At 53.1% G+C, this 15,824-nt stretch overlaps 1 protein-coding gene across 2 annotated transcripts; it reads left to right on the top strand.

Annotated features, from left to right (window-relative positions):
* The first annotated feature begins 1,399 nt into the window (after positions 1 to 1,399).
* Positions 1,400 to 8,379, top strand: LOC125519755 (protein NRT1/ PTR FAMILY 4.6-like). Of its 2 annotated transcripts, XM_048684509.1 has the most exons (4): positions 1,400 to 1,570; positions 1,679 to 1,787; positions 3,121 to 3,338; positions 6,641 to 8,379. In XM_048684509.1, exons 1-4 carry the CDS (start codon positions 1,568 to 1,570, stop codon positions 8,072 to 8,074), a joined length of 1,764 nt encoding a protein of 587 aa, XP_048540466.1. In that variant the 5' UTR covers positions 1,400 to 1,567; the 3' UTR covers positions 8,075 to 8,379. The 2 variants fall into 2 exon arrangements, with proteins under 2 accessions (XP_048540466.1, XP_048540467.1); XM_048684510.1 differs by lacking the exon at positions 1,400 to 1,570 and having other exon boundaries at positions 3,072 to 3,338.
* The last annotated feature ends 7,445 nt before the right edge of the window (positions 8,380 to 15,824 follow it).

The raw sequence follows: 15,824 nt of genomic DNA, 5'->3' as shown, positions 1-15,824 counted from the left end.
TGTTGCGATGAAATTCAGAAACTACACCGGACGGATCAAACTCAATCCCCAAAACCAAACAAGGCGCAAGAGAGAATCAGAGGAGCGGCACTTGAAAAAAGCGCAGATCCATCGAGAATGATCGCACCACCAATCCCTCCTATCGCACCCCGCCAATTCCAGCCAATGGATCCATCCGTCCGATCCTCAAGTTGCCCGCGTACTGTCTTAGTCAGACAGCAAGTAGAAGCGGAGAGCACCGCGGGCGCAGGCCATGCACGCCCCTTCCTGTTGCTCGGGCGTGCGGGCGATCGAGCAGTCCTCTCGCTTCGACGACCGACGGACGAACCATCGATCACCGATCAGGCCGTGCGCCTGTTGCTTTCTCCTGTTGCTCGGCAGGGCGCGCGCCCGATCACTGATCAGGAGACGTGCGCATCCGGTGGAAGAAAAGAATCCTCAACTTGCTCCTTGTCACTGACAAAAGCATGTCGGGGGCTTTCAAGGTAGGTCGTCCTAGGGTTCTCGATCGGACGCCGTCCTTGAGGCTTGACGATCCTGTGCAGTTCCGGCGGCTGACGGCTTGGGGCACCCGTCAATAGTGCTAGCGATGCTTTGATTTGATGGAGTAGAGCACGGGCGCATCATGGGATATTTGTTTGCTTGGTCGAAGAGGAATGCAGAAAGGCAATATTGATAGTAGTAATGATAATGCAGAGAGAAAGAAAGAAAGAAAGAAAGAAAAGCTTCCGAATCCTGTGCATCCGAGGATGCGCAGGGCCAAGCCAACGGAAAGAAAAATGGAAAGTTGATACGTCCACGCAATGGAAATGCACAGTGCAGCCATAGCTCACACTGCCAGCACTATTTTAGCAGGTGTCAATACCGGGTTTTAATGATCGCCTAATAATTAACTAATGGATACACGCAATCTTGGCTTATTTCCAATCTCCAATATCGAAAGAAACACAAAACTAATCTCGTTTGCGCACACACCCAGCCTCCGACGCGTTCGAATTCGGTTGACCAGAGGCCGTCAGGCGCCACACATCCCCGCACGTGCTCATTCACAGCTTCACCGAATAGAATACAGCTGGATATACGTACACCGCATCGGCCCAGATAATCCCTGTAAATGCACCCCATTAATCCAAATCAGTAACGGACGCTGCCGAGCTAGAAAAATGAAATGAAAAACAAGAACAAAAAAGAACAGAAAAAACGTGCGGCACGAGAAGAAGACACTGCTGCGTCGCGCAGGAGGGAGGGAGGGAGGGAGAGCGGCGTGCCGAGACGAGACGGACGTGTCTGCGTGCCCTCGAGTCCCCGTCAGCCGCCCCTGTGGGCTGGGCCGCCGTTTTACCGTTCTGCCCCTCCGGCACCCCGCTCCCCGCACTTTTAAATACGCCACCATGCCGTGCCCCTCGGACCTCCCCTGTCAGCCAGGCAAGTCACACACAACGCACGCACGGCGCTCCCCTGAGCCCGAGCCCGAGCCTTCCTCAACGGCCTCCGCTGCTCGTCCGGCAGTTCGGAGTCTCAGACCTTGAGAGTTCACACACGCGCGCGCGGAGAGGCGGGCGGCGCCATGGTGAGTCGACAGACCGACCGATCGATCTCCTTGGAGCCGGTGCGGCGGTTCTTGTTCGCTTGCCGTCGGTGCTGATCTGCCGGGTCTTGCGTGTGTGTGTGTGTGCAGGAGGACGGAGCGCGGGAGGTGGAGCGGTGGGAGGGGTACGTGGACTGGCGGAGCCGGCCGGCGGTGAAGGGCCGGCACGGCGGCATGGTGGCCGCCTCCTTCGTGCTGGGTAAGCAAACTCGACACCCTCCCTCGATCACGCGGCGATGCATGCTCATCTCCTCGGCCCCTTCCACCTTCTTCCAGAACCCTCCCGGCCGAGCCGAGCCGGGAGGCAGACAGAGGGCGACGCAGGGGGCCGACCGGAGCGGGAATAGGATGCCCGGGCGGGCGGGACACTCCGTATCTGCACCACAGGCGTGCATCATGGGCTCATCACCCATGGTCCACCCTCCCCTCCCCTCCCCGCCGGCCATCCCTTTCCCGATCCTGAAAGCCGCCGCGCCCTCCCTTTCGCCCCCGTCCTTTCTCCATCGGACCTTCCCTATCCGATCTCCCCGCCCGCCCGCTTTCGGGCATGTAGTGCTCCATAGCCGCCCCCACCGGACCTCCCTCCGACTTCCGCCGGGGCTCCATCTCCATTCCGCTTCCTCCTCCGTTGCCCCTCCTCCCCCTGCTTGATTCCTCGCTTTCGCAAACCGTGTGCGCGCGTTCCCATCCGTTTCCCGGGATTCATGCAACTTGGTGAGGAATTGGGCACCTTTACCCGCCGCCAAGTTGCATGCCAAGAGGGCAGACCGAGAGCCAACTTGCGCGACGAAGCTACAGTCCATGGCGCTTTTGCACGAGCCTTGGCACCCAAGCTCCCCAATGCACCCCCTGGCCCCTGTTCCCCCACTGTGCCATGACGGCGATCCCTCTCCCTCCGGCCCCCGCCCGCCGTTCTAGAAGCCTCGCGTACGACGCGACCTAGCGCCGGGAAAGGAACGGGCGGGGCCCTCGCGTGTGTGGAGGAGACTGGAGAGGAGAAGCTGACCGGCCTGCGAGCTAGAGTGGCCTCTGCTTCTCGCTTTGGTGGTTGAGGACGAAGGCATGATGGCGTCGAAAAGGCCTTCCATTTTTTTTTCGCCTCGCTTTTTACCCGCCCGCCCCGAGCCGTCCGAAAACGGGCGCATTAAAAACGGCACGAATCGCAAGGCGGTAACGGCGAGCAGATTGGCCGGCGCGCGTCGGGAAAGCCACCCGTGTAATGCGGGCGTTATGTCAGTTATTACCGCACATGCTGCGCCTGCAGCTTACATATGCTAATTTTGCACACTTGTGAATTGTTTTTTCTTTCAGGTTAATTTGAAATATAAGCCGTTTTACAGATTTTATTTAATATGGACTACATGCGGATGTATATAGATATATTTTAGAGGGTAGATTCACTCGTTTTGGTCTGTATGTAGTCTGTATTAAAATCTATGAAAAGTCTTATATTTAGGTATTAAGGGAGTACATTTATATGCAGCACACATGCTATGATCGCTGGTAACATTACCGTTGCCGTGTGCATGCAGTGGCGGAGGTGCTTGAGAACCTGGCGTTCCTGGCGAACGCGAGCAACCTGGTGACGTACCTGATGAAGTCCATGCACTACTCGCCGGCGCAGTCGGCGACGACGGTGACCAACTTCATGGGCACGGCCTTCCTGCTCGGCCTCTTCGGCGGCTTCCTCTCCGACGCCGTCTGCACCACCTACGCCGTCTACCTCATCAGCGCCTTCGCCGAGTTCATGGTACGCACGCACTCCCGCCGAAATATCTTAGATTTCTACCGTACCTGCCATCTCTCGATCATTACTACGCTTACTTCAGTACAGTAGTAATAGTAGCTGCCTGGCTGTCCATTTTTGCTGATGAATTTGCATCATGCACCGACACAAAAGACTTGCGTGGGCTATAATAGACTCATCCTACTACGTGGTAGACCGACGTTTCTGGATATACGTAGATAGTGCAATTAATATGGAGGAAAAAAAACTTGCGTAGGCTATTCTAGACTTATCGTACATGGTAGATCGACGATATACATCGATATAGTTAACATTGTCCTTATCACATCTCCGAGCTGGCAGATACACACCGGAATATTTCGTCCAGGTGTGCCACCACGTGGCCGAATTGACATTTCACTTTTCCTTTTCTCCTCGGCCGGTCTCGCGTACACGTCGTACGTCGACATGCATGTTTGACCGGCTGGCGAGGCCATCTCTTAGTTTAGCTACACAAAATCTCTCTAATAAGCTGCCGAAAGGATCACACTAATCAATTAATAACGAGGCCACGGTGGATGATGGATCCGAGCACTAAACACAAGCTACGTTGAGGCAACGACACATGTCCGGAGATAACCACATTGGCGAGGATTTAATAGCCGGTCACGTCAAATAATAACCCCGATTTTGATCCTCGACATGTGGCGCATGTGTGTTGCGTATGTAGGCTAGGCGCACTTCACGGATCCGCCCGTCCGTCTGGTCCGAGATAGATCTTCGCTGTTAAAATTATACAGAGACCCGGCCCTAGCTACACGGAGCACCACAGATGGATCAACTGGAGCACGTAGTTTCCCTGCGATCTGGGTTAGTAGTGGTCGGGGTGAAATGAGAGGCCAATGATTACTTGTAGCCATCAACTTTATTCGCCGGCCAAGAACAGGATCCATGCATGGGCAGGATCAGATCAGATTGCCTGGGTCAAAGGGAACTACGTACTCCTCTGATAACATTAGTAGCTAATCACGTCCTACGTACTGCGACAGCATGCACTAGGCTATAGTACAATACGTCGACGTACTAGCTAAGTTATAGCCGGGGGCAGGCCGTGATGGGCTTGATTTGGCTTAGCCATGCCACGCCATGCGTGGGCTGCTAATTGGATCGCTAGCTCGGATTAACAACCGGTCGTGGTCCGGTGACGGCGAGGCGACGATATCCATACCGCGGAAACAATATCCATGCTGCGTTTTTCTCTTGTTCGTGTGTTGTACGTCGCCCCGAGACGCTGACATGCGGGCCGTCGGGAGACTTTTCGCTGGGATGGGCGTGTAAGTTCCAACGTGCGTCGTAGACGGGCGTGATGGGTGCGGGTGTGTACGACGTAGAGGGTACAGGGACGTGGGTGGCGGATCGTGTGTGTAGGCGACGCAAGTGGAACATAATTTGCATCAGTAACCGTTCGACACAGGGCGTGTTTGGATGGTCCGGCTGTGTTGACGCGCATCTGGTTTGTCCAATCATGATGGCAAAAGCATGCGAAAGAAGCAGCAGCTAAAGTGTGGTCGCCGCAGTGGCGGAGCTAGGAGAAAGATCGACTCCACTGCTCACAGTGCCTGGCCAGCTTTTTTAAATGTTTTGTTAATCAAGTTCGGCAGTTTCTTTATCCCACGCACTTTTTCACACGAGATTGTGACATCGTGAGTCTAAAACGGATGTAGTACTATGTGCGAAGAGCAAATCTTATTACCATGTTATATGTAAAAAAACACTGAGCAACCAATTTGGCGGCCGCAAGCGAACAAAGCCGCCCGCCCTGCGGCGCCACACTTTCCGATCACGTCGCGGTCGCGGGCCCATGCGAACAACCCTCCCACCGGGGCCCGGGGCGATTCCGGTCATCCGGTGCGGGCGTGCGTGCGCGCGGTCTGGTTCTGGCGGCCGGCCGGCCAATCCGCCGGCGCCGGGGTCGGCAGGGGAATCTGGCCCTGACCCGACCTGACCTGACCGTCCCGTCAGGCACGCACGCACGCACCACTCGCCTGACCCGGTCCCGGGCTACCGTCGATCGCACAAGATCTTCCTTGTGTGCGCGATGATGCCACGACACGATTGGACCAATCCTTGGCCACCGCCACCATACGCTAAAGCAGCTGCCGTTGGTTCTCTCGGCCGCGGCATCTGTCCACACCTGTTGCACGGTGTTTGGCGGAGCGCGTGCCGGTGTTCCTGGACGGATTTCAGGAGGAACCCGACCCTCTTGAGTCTTGAGCAGCGCACCCCAACGGCCGGGCCGGGCAACGACAGGATCGTCGTTGCGGCCACCGGCCAGGGCCAAGTTGCCGCGCGCGCCAACCACGTTGTTGGCCGGCGTACGTATCGATCGCCGGGTGTGCGTGGGTGGGGCAGACTGACGCGCACGTTCTCTCGTGTCGGCGTCAGTCACGTACGTAGTGCATGCCCGGAAGGCCCGGTGCGGGGGTACCTGGAGGGCGGTGGTGATTTGGCCGGAGGATCGGGCCGGGACCAAACGGGGAGAGCGACCGTGCGTGCGTGCCGCGTCGACCCTCGTCTCCGGAGCTCTGGAGCTTGGTGCTTCTGCTTGGTTTCTGACCTCAAGATCCACGACGATCACATGCTCACCTGTTTGACCATGCATTTTTGTAGTCAACGCTGACTAATCACAAAGCAAATATTTTGGACAACAACCCAACGGGATGGCGCACAGCCAGATCGCCGGTCAAACGGCGCCATCTGCAGTGGGTCGGTGTCCTCTCCTCCGCTTTAGCACCGAGCTCACGGACCATGTCGAGACCGAGACGAGAGAGCCTATAGAGGGCCAAAGCGACGTAGCGCACGGGCGGCCGGCCGGCCGCCCACAGGTAGCACGGCGCCCACTTGCATGGTCCCTGTGGAACTTTATCGCTTTCGATTAATCGATGCAGGTTTTTGCCAAATCTTTCGACGTGATAATCTGATATGTTAACTGCAACTGGTTCTCCATCTAATCATGTCGCACCAATGCAATTACGCAAAAAAAAGTTTTTTTTTCAAAAGAATGCAATTATGCAACCAGAACCAGTGTCTGTACTCTGTAGTAGTACTTCATGTGAGCCATGTTTTTTTCGCATTAGCGAATGGCAGCGAAATGCTAGTATTTTGGGTCAGGCCGAGAACGTATGGGCCAATGGCCTGCGTTAACATATCAAACATATTTTTTTGGACAAGCCCACTTAATTTTACACCGGAAAATTTTCATTCCGTTTGGTGCATTTCTGAGTGTAATAGAGAGCTGATGTTTGAATGTTTGGGATGGCGCGCAGGGTTTGGTGGTCCTGACGATCCAGGCGCGGTCGCCGTCGCTGATGCCGCCGGAGTGCGCCAAGGGTGCCGGCGCGGCGGCGTGCGAGCCGGTGGCCGGGAGCAAGAAGGCGATGCTGTTCGTGGGGCTGTACCTGACGGCGCTGGGCATCGGCGGCATCAAGGGCTCCCTGCCGCCGCACGGCGCGGAGCAGTTCGACGAGCACACGCCGCGCGGCCGCAAGGGCCGCTCCACCTTCTTCAACTACTACGTCTTCTGCCTCTCCTGCGGCGCGCTCATCGCCGTCACCTTCGCCGTGTGGGTGGAGGACAACAAGGGGTGGCAGTGGGGGTTCGGCATCTCCACCATCGCCATCCTGCTCTCCATCCCGGTCTTCGCCGCCGGCTCCAGGTTCTACCGCAGCAAGGTGCCCACGGGCAGCCCGCTCGTCACCATCGCCAAGGTCCTGCTCGCGGCCGCCTCCGCGCGCCGCGGGGGCACGCAGAGCGCCAGCCACGGCGCCGTCATCGACCGCGCGCCCAGCCCCACGGGGAGCACCGACATGAAGGAGTACTGCAAGCCCGGGGGCGCGGGCGCCGCCGCCGACGAGGTGACGGAGCCGTCCCAGGAGCTGAGCGGCCTGAACCGGGCGGTGCAGTGCCAGCCGCGGCACAGGGCCCTGGCGTGCACGGTGCAGGAGGTGGAGGACGTCAAGATCGTGCTCATGGTGCTCCCCATCTTCCTCTCCACCATCATGCTCAACTGCTGCCTGGCCCAGCTCTCGACCTTCTCCGTGGAGCAGGCGGCGACGATGAACACCCACGTCGGGGGCCTCAAGGTGCCGCCGGCGTCCCTGCCGGTGTTCCCGGTCACGTTCATCATACTCCTGGCGCCCATCTACGACCACATCATCGTCCCGTTCGCGCGGCGGGTGACCGGCACGGAGATGGGCATCACCCACCTCCAGCGCATCGGCACCGGGCTGGTGCTCTCCATCGTGGCCATGGCGGTGGCCGCCGTCGTGGAGGTGAAGCGCAAGAACGCGGCCGCCGGCGCCGGCATGACGGACTCAGCGGCGCCGCTGCCCATCACCTTCTTCTGGATCGCGTTCCAGTACCTGTTCCTGGGGTCCGCGGACCTGTTCACGCTGGCGGGCCTGCTGGAGTTCTTCTTCAGCGAGGCGCCGCCGCGGATGCGGTCGCTGGCGACGTCGCTGTCGTGGGCGTCGCTGGCGCTGGGGTACTACCTGAGCTCCGTGCTGGTGACGGTGGTGAACGGCGCGACGGGGCGCGCGGGGCACCGGGCGTGGCTGGAGGGGGCGAGCCTCAACCACTACCACCTCGAGCGCTTCTACTGGCTCATGTGCGTGCTCAGCGCGCTCAACTACGTCTTCTTCCTGGTGCTGGCCATCCGGTACAAGTACAGAAACGCCGGGGTGATCAAGGGGCGAGAATGATCGATGCTCCAGTGTGTAATGTAGGTGTCGTCGGTGCAGGTGCGCAGTTATTATCTTGGCAAGGTAAATTTATGGAGGTTTCGAGATGGTGTTGCCGTGTTGCCGGGTCGGTGGGTTTCAGGGTGTTCGTTGTTGTGGATTTGATTGGTTGGTTAGCTGACGAAGAAACTCGAAATGAGTTTGGCGTGGCAGGCGAATGTGTGGACATAGGTTTCGGCTGATTCAAGATGAACAAGACAATCACCATCTGCATATATAGAGATAACTTATTATTAGTCCGTTTATATGGAAATGGTTTTCTGATCTGTCTTGCTCGCTTGTTTGACTCTAATGAATTCCTGTCCTAGGATGGTTGTGGTGGCTTGGGGCTTTGGAGGGTTATTGGTGGAGCCCATTTGTAAGAGTGACCGAGTGAGCTTATGCATCTCCAACGCTGACCTCCAAATTGGATACCGTATCCGTCTTCAGACGAGATGGGACCAGTCCGCATACACTGATGCGCGAGCAGGTGATCCAAAGCTAGCCGCAAACATCCAGCATTTTTTAAAGCACATAAGCTCAAAATAACTGCATATCAAGTGATAGTTTATCTAAAAATATTCAAATGCATTGGCAGTTTTAATTTAAATATTACAATCCAATATTTTTTAAAATTAAAGTAGTTCAAACTTGAATTCAACTACACATATGTACTAATTGTCCCTTTTAACCGCTAAGAGATGCTCAATCAAATCTTCTTTCAGTTGCACATGAGCTGGTCGATACTGAATTTGTTAATGTATTTGAACAAACCCATCAAATGTGGTCGGATTCTGCTCTGAAGGGTCGATAGGATCACATTTGTTAATGAATTTGTTAATGCATGATCACACAACATGTAATCACCTCCCACAAGGTATCCGGATCACATTGTTTAGCAGGTCCACGAACAACTGCAAAACGGAGGAGAGAGGCGTGGACCAGCGGCGGCGGAGAAGGGAAAGAGGCATTGGAGCAAGGGTATAACGGTGGAGGTCATGGAGCTCCGGGAAGGGTTTGGCGGGCGGCCTGGGAGGAGTTGCAATGGCATCGGCGAGAGAGAAAACGGATGCAAAGAAAGAGGAAGGGTGGAGAAGCGGGGTCCCGAAGGAGTTTTGGGTAGGCCGGGGATGTTGGAGTCCTATTTGGTGTTGTCCAGACTCTCGCAAAGCCTTCCTAGTTTGCTTCCAATTTACGGGAAAAAATGACGTCCGGACGGGCCAACGGATAGATACAAGGCCATGCTGGATGGCAAAACACGGCCAGACCGCATGGTTCAAACGGTTGCGAGCGATTTGAGGGTCCACTTTAGAAATGCCCTTAGCTGTCAAGGAGATATGGGCCTACTTGTAGGTATTCGTGATGTTTTGTATAGGGTTGACATGAACACCAACGTTGGTAGGTGGACACCGTGATGTGTAACAATATCATATCGATCCACCCTACCCCCCCCCCCCTAACACAAACACTACATACTGCGCCTGCATCAAATAAGTCCACACCGACAAAAAGAAACAACACATTAATCATAATCACCAACATGACCATAATTAAATGTCAATCCAGCCCAGGTAACATGCACATCGAGCTAGCCACAATAGACTGTGTACAAACAAAGGAGGGTGTAAGGGCATATTTATCCCTAAGGTGTTTTGGTGATTGATGACAATGCATTTGCGGACTAATCGTGTACCTCGAGTATTTCAGATATTTCATTACTAGGCACAAGACGGTTAGGAGCCCCTCGAAGATTATTGAAGACGGCATTTTTCTACGTTCCTTTTTCGGTGGATTTGAGTCGTAGGAAAGCCGTACTATTAAGAGGGGGTCCGCTTTGGAAAGGTTTGGGTGGAATCGTCACATACACGTTTACTCCTCTTTGCACCGCCTTTCCCTTAGCACTTTGGAGCATCCTCCGTTTCTTCGTGTTTGTGCAAAAAGAAGAATTCCTAGTGTTGCTGTTCTGGGGCTTGCGGTAGTACTGCTCTTCGGAGCGGTAGTACCGTAGGCCCCTGCGGTAGTACCGCAGGCCTTTGCGGTAGTACCGCAGGTGGTCACGGTAGTACCGCTCCTTGGGAGTCGTAGTACCGTGAGTCCTGGTCCGGCACAGCATCATAAGCGGAAGTAGGGGCAGATGTAATTTTTTACATCCGCTCCCTGCGCGGTAGTACCGCGTGCCTTGAGTGGTAGTACCGTGTCGGAATTTTGCACTGTTTGAAAATCAGCGGAAGTTTCCACGGACGTTTGTTTATTTGTCCGCGCCCTTCCCAGGCTGGTCCAATCCTGCCTTGCGGTAGTACCGCAAGGGGGTGCGGTAGTACCGCGTGAGCAGCAGTACCGCCCCAGCTTCGTTGCTACAGGCCTGGGCTAGCTCCTGCCGTGGCCACGGTAGTACCGCGGCTCGCTATGGTAGTACCGTGAGCCCTTGCGGTAGTACCGCAGGTCGCGGGCTGGTTAAGTGGATAATGGTTGGATTTGTCTCTCCACTATATAAGGGGTGTCTTCTTCTCCGAGTTGACCACCTCTTGTAACCCTAAGCTCCATTGTTGCTCCAAGCTCCATTTTCGCGCGATCTCTCTCCCTAGCCAATCAAACTTGTTGGTTTTCTAGGGATTGGTTGAGAAGGCCTCAATCTACACTTCCACCAAGAGAAATTCGATTCCCCCACTAATCCCTTGCGGATCTTGTTACTCTTGGGTGTTTGAGTACCCTAGACGGTTGAGGTCACCGCGAATCCATATTCCATCGTGGTGAAGCTTCGTGGTGTTGTTGGGAGCCTCCGATTAAGTTGTGGAGATTGCCCCAACCTTGTTTGTAAAGGTCCGGTCGCTGCCTCCAAGGGCACCAATAGTGGAATCATGGCATCTCGCATCGTGTGAGGGCGTGAGGTGGCCCTAGTGGCTTCTTGGGGAGCATTGTGCCTCCACATCGCTCCAACAGAGGCGTACTTCCTCTCAAAAGGAAGGAACTTCGGTAACACATCCTCGTCTTCACCGGCTCCACTCTTGGTTATCTCGTACCTTTACTTGTGCAAGCTTATTTGTGTTATTTCCCTTGCTTTCTTGTGTGCTTGTTGTTGTTGCATCATATAGGTTGCTCACCTAGTTGCATATCTAGACAACCTACTTTGATGCAAAATTTAATTTGGTAAAGAAAAGCTAAAAATTGTTAGTTGCCTGTTCACCCCCCCCCCCCCCCCCCCCTTTTATTTTGGAAAAAAAAGCTAAAAATTTTTTGTTTCCTTTTCCCCCCCCCCCCCCCCCTCTAGTCAACTATATCGATCCTTTCAATTGGTATCAGTGCCTCGCCTCTTTACTAAGGATTTTGCCATCCAAAGAGTATGGTTGACACCATTGACGGTGTGGAGGAGCACTCCGGTGTGAATCCGATCTCGCCTATGGGTGATGGGGGAACCGCGGTCTCTCGTGAGGAATTCAATGTGGCTTTGGACACATTGAAAACCTCCATGACGACCGAGGTTGAAAGCAAGTTTAATAAATTCATAGAAGGGCTTAAACTATCCACCGCACCGTTGAAAGTGGGTGATCCCACCAACAAGGTGACGGATGCTAACTCCGACAAGGGGGAAGCTACTAGTGAAAAGGCTCCTTCTTCTAGTGGTAAAAATGGCATCGACATCTTTGCCCATGTGGAACCTCCACTTGTTTATGGTGGACCAATTCCTTCCACTCATTTGAATCATGCCGGTCCTCCCCCTAAGATTGTGAAAAATGAGGACTTTGATTCTTGGGTCTATCATTTTAAGCGTCATTTAAATCATGTGAATACTAATCTTTGGAGAATCATTGAAGAAGATTTCTATCCGCACGACCGAAGCAACTTCACTCCTAGAGAAGCCGCAGATAATCAATTCAATGATAATGCTCTCTTCATCATCCAAGATGCTATTCCACCCGAAGATCTTCCTCACCTCCGGCCCTTCGCCATGGCCAAAGATGCATGGCACCAAATTGTTTCCCTCTACAGGGGAAGCGCAAGCATTCAACGCTCCAACTATGAAGTGGTGCAAGATGAAGCCGATGAGTTTGCTATGAAGGAAGATGAAGAACCTCGTGAGCTTTACCGGAGAGTAACCAAACTCGCGGTCTCACTCTGAGATCATGGGAGCAAGGAAACGGATGACAATTGGATCAAGCACAAATTCCTCAAGGCAATGATGCCTTACCACAAGGCCATGTCCTCCGTCATTCATCAAAGGCCGGACTTCCACACCTTGTCCTCAAGTGAAGTGTTGGATGAGTTTGTGGGTATGAGCATCTTGGACAAAACCGCTGACAATGCGGTGCTACGTTCTCAAAGAGCAAAGAAGCCCAACCTTGCATTAAAAGCCAAGGTTAGGATGGAAGAAGAGGACGAAGAGGAAGAAGAGGAGAGCAACCCCAAAGATACAAAGTATGACTATCATGAACACATGGCTCTTGCTTCAAGGCAATTTTGGAGCAAGAAGAACTCAAGGCCCAACTTCAACAAGAACAACTCAAGTGGCACGAAGGTCAAGCAATGTATGAGGACTTTCTATAATTGTGGCAATGTGAGTCATTTTGTTGCGGAATGCCCTTATGAGAAGAGGGAAGACAATGGTGGCAAGCTCATCCGAAAGGACAAAGCCAAGTCTTTCCCTAACAAGAGCAACTTCACCAAGAAGACTCCCCCCAAGGTGTTGGTGGTACAAGAAGAGTACAATGAGGATGATGATGATGATGAAGATGAAGATGGTGAGTCGGTTGTCATGGCCTCCGTTGCCATTGCGACAACTCCACGGGTGTCACTCTTTGACTCACCCAATGAGAACATCACCGCCAAGTGCCACATGGATAAAGCCACCAACAAGGTAACCCCCAACATCAAAACTACCATCATTAATAATCCTTCTTTGACGGATTGCATTGATGAATATGAGGGATCTAATGTGGAGGAGAATGAGTTTGAGTCCTTTATGGGTAAAATCAAGGGTAAATCCAAGAAGCACTTCGTTGCTCTCTTGGAACAACTTGGTGAAGCCAATGACATGATCGAGGCTCACGAAGATACTATCTCCAAGATGGAGGGGCATAGTCATGACTATGCTGATGAGATTTTGGGTCTTTCCAATGCTCTTGAGGAAGAGCGTGGTCTTAATTTGGCTCTTGAGGAGTCACACAACGTTGATCACGCTAAGTTAAAGAAAGATTTTGATCATGCTCTTGTTGTTTCTCGTGTGCTAAACTCCGAGAAGGACAAGCTTGGGGTTGATCTTGCTAGACCCAAAGAGGAGTTTGACTTACTTGACAAGGCTCACAATATCTTGAAGGGTGCTCATGCTAGCCTCAAAGAGTCTCATGATCAACTTCAAGTAAAGCTAACCAAGGAGAAAGCCACTTTTCCTCATATGATGTTAATTGATAATGCAAATGCTACTAACCCATGTTGTGAGCATGTGCATCTTGTTGAGGAGAATGCTAAGTTGAAGGAGCAACTTGAGAAAGGTCTTGTGTCTTGCATACAAGGCGAGAAGAACCTCAACGACCTTTTGAGCAACCAAAAGGAAGTTGTGGCCAAAGAAGGGATTGGGTACGTGGCCAAGTCCAAGAACAAGAAGAAGAATGACAAGGACAAACGACCTCCTCCTCTCAAGCAAACCGTTGTGGAGGGAGAGGGTGCTATTAAGGAGAAGAAGAAGAACACCGTGAGGGGTAGTGATGCCAAGAAGGGAAACGCTTCCCTTCCCGACAAAGCCGGCGACTTTAACCCTTCTTATGTTTATGCCAAATTTGTTGGTTCTCCTTATGAGTACATTGAATGGTCTATTTGGGTTCCTAAGACCCTTGTTACTAACATCAAAGGACACATCACAAAATGGGTACCTAAAACCAAGCATTGATCTCTTGTAGGTGTTTGCTTCCGGTGGGGGATCATGGTTGCTCGATAGTGGAGCTACTAATCATATGACCGGAAGCAAGGACTTGGTGGTGGACATGCAAAAGATTCCATCCATGCCCACCAATGTCGAGTGGGGTGACGCCTCGTCCTCTAAGGTATTGGGACTCGGCAAGGTTGTCATTTCTCATGATCTTACGATCGAGAAGGTCATACTTGTTGAGTCCCTTGCATACAAGTTACTTTCTGTTCGTCAACTAGCACTCATGGGTTTTGCCACCTTCTTCGATGTTGATACTATGGCCCTCTTGTGGAGCAAGACTCTTAAAGTAGCCTTTGTTGGACTCCCGAGTAGTAGTAGTCGTCATCAACGGTGGCGTCTGGCTCCTGGACTCCAGCATCTGGTTGCGACAACCAGAAAGAAAGGAAAGGGGGAAAAAGGGGGAGAAAGCAACCATGAGTACTCATCCAAAGTACTCGCAAGCAAGGAGCTACACTACATATGCATGGGTATCAAATGGAATAAGGGTATCATATGTGGACTGAACTGCAGAATGCCAGAATAAGAGGGGGATAACTAATGCTGTTGAAGACTACGCTTCTGTCCACCTCCATCTTGCAGCATGTAGGAGAGAGTAGATGGTAAGTTCACCAAGTAGCATCAAGTAGCATCGTATAGCATAATCCTAACCGATGATCCTCCCCTCGTTGCCCTGTGAGAGAGCGATCACCGGTTGTATCTGGCACTTGGAAGGGTGTGTTTTATTAAGTATCCGGTTCTAGTTGTCATAAGGTCAAGGTACAACTCCAAGTCGTCCTGTTACCGAAGATCACGGCTATTCGAATAGATTAACTTCCCTGTAGGGGTGCACCACATAACCCAACACGCTCGATCCCATTCGGCCGGACACACTTTCCTGGGTCATGCCCGGCCTCAGAAGATCAACACGTCGCAGCCCTACCTAGGCACAATAGAGAGGTCAGCACGCCGGTCTAAATCCTATGGCGCAGGGGTCTGGGCCCATCGCCCATTGCACACCTGCACGTTGCGTACGCGGCCAGAAGCAAAACTAGCCCCCTTAATACAAGAGCAGGCTTACGGTCCAATCCGGCGCGCGCCACTCAGTCGCTGACGTCACGAAGGCTTCGGCTGATACCACGACGTCGAGTGCCCATAACTGTCCCCGCGTAGATGGTTAGTGTGTATAGGCCAATAGCCAGACTCAGATCAAATACCAAGATCTCATTAAACGTGTTAAGTATCCGCGAGCACCGACTAGGGCCAGGCCCACCTCTCTCCTAGGTGGTCTCAACCTGCCCTATCGCTCCGCCACAAAGTAACAGTCGGGGGCCGTCAGGAACCCAGGCCCACCTCTACCGGGATGGAGCCACCTGCCCCTTCAGCCCCCAACTCCGAACAGTACCACAGGTAATGTAACTGTGTAAAGTATATAGTATATGTCCGTGATCACCTCCCGAAGTGATCACGGCCCAGTAGTATAGCATGGCAGACGGACAAGAGTGTAGGGCCACTGATGGAACACTAGCATCCTATACTAAGCAGTAGGATAGGAGGTAATGGTAACAAGAGTAGTAGCAAGGACAGGCTATGCATCGGGATAGGAATAACGGAAAGCAGTAACATGCTACACTACTCTAATGCAAGCAGTATAGAGAAGAGTAGGCGATATCTGGTGATCAAAGGGGGGGGGCTTGCCTGGTTACTCTGGCAAGAGAGAGTGGTCGTCAACACCGTAGTCGAACTGGGTAGCAGCGGCGTCGGTCTCGGTGTCTAGCGAGAGAAGAGGGGGAAGAAGCAATAAATATAATGCAAACAAATGCAAGACGATGCATG

This window comes from Triticum urartu, chromosome 7, assembly GCF_003073215.2.
Source record: "Triticum urartu cultivar G1812 chromosome 7, Tu2.1, whole genome shotgun sequence".
Lineage (NCBI taxonomy): Eukaryota > Viridiplantae > Streptophyta > Magnoliopsida > Poales > Poaceae > Triticum > Triticum urartu.
This window is presented reverse-complemented; position numbering and strand designations above follow the sequence as displayed.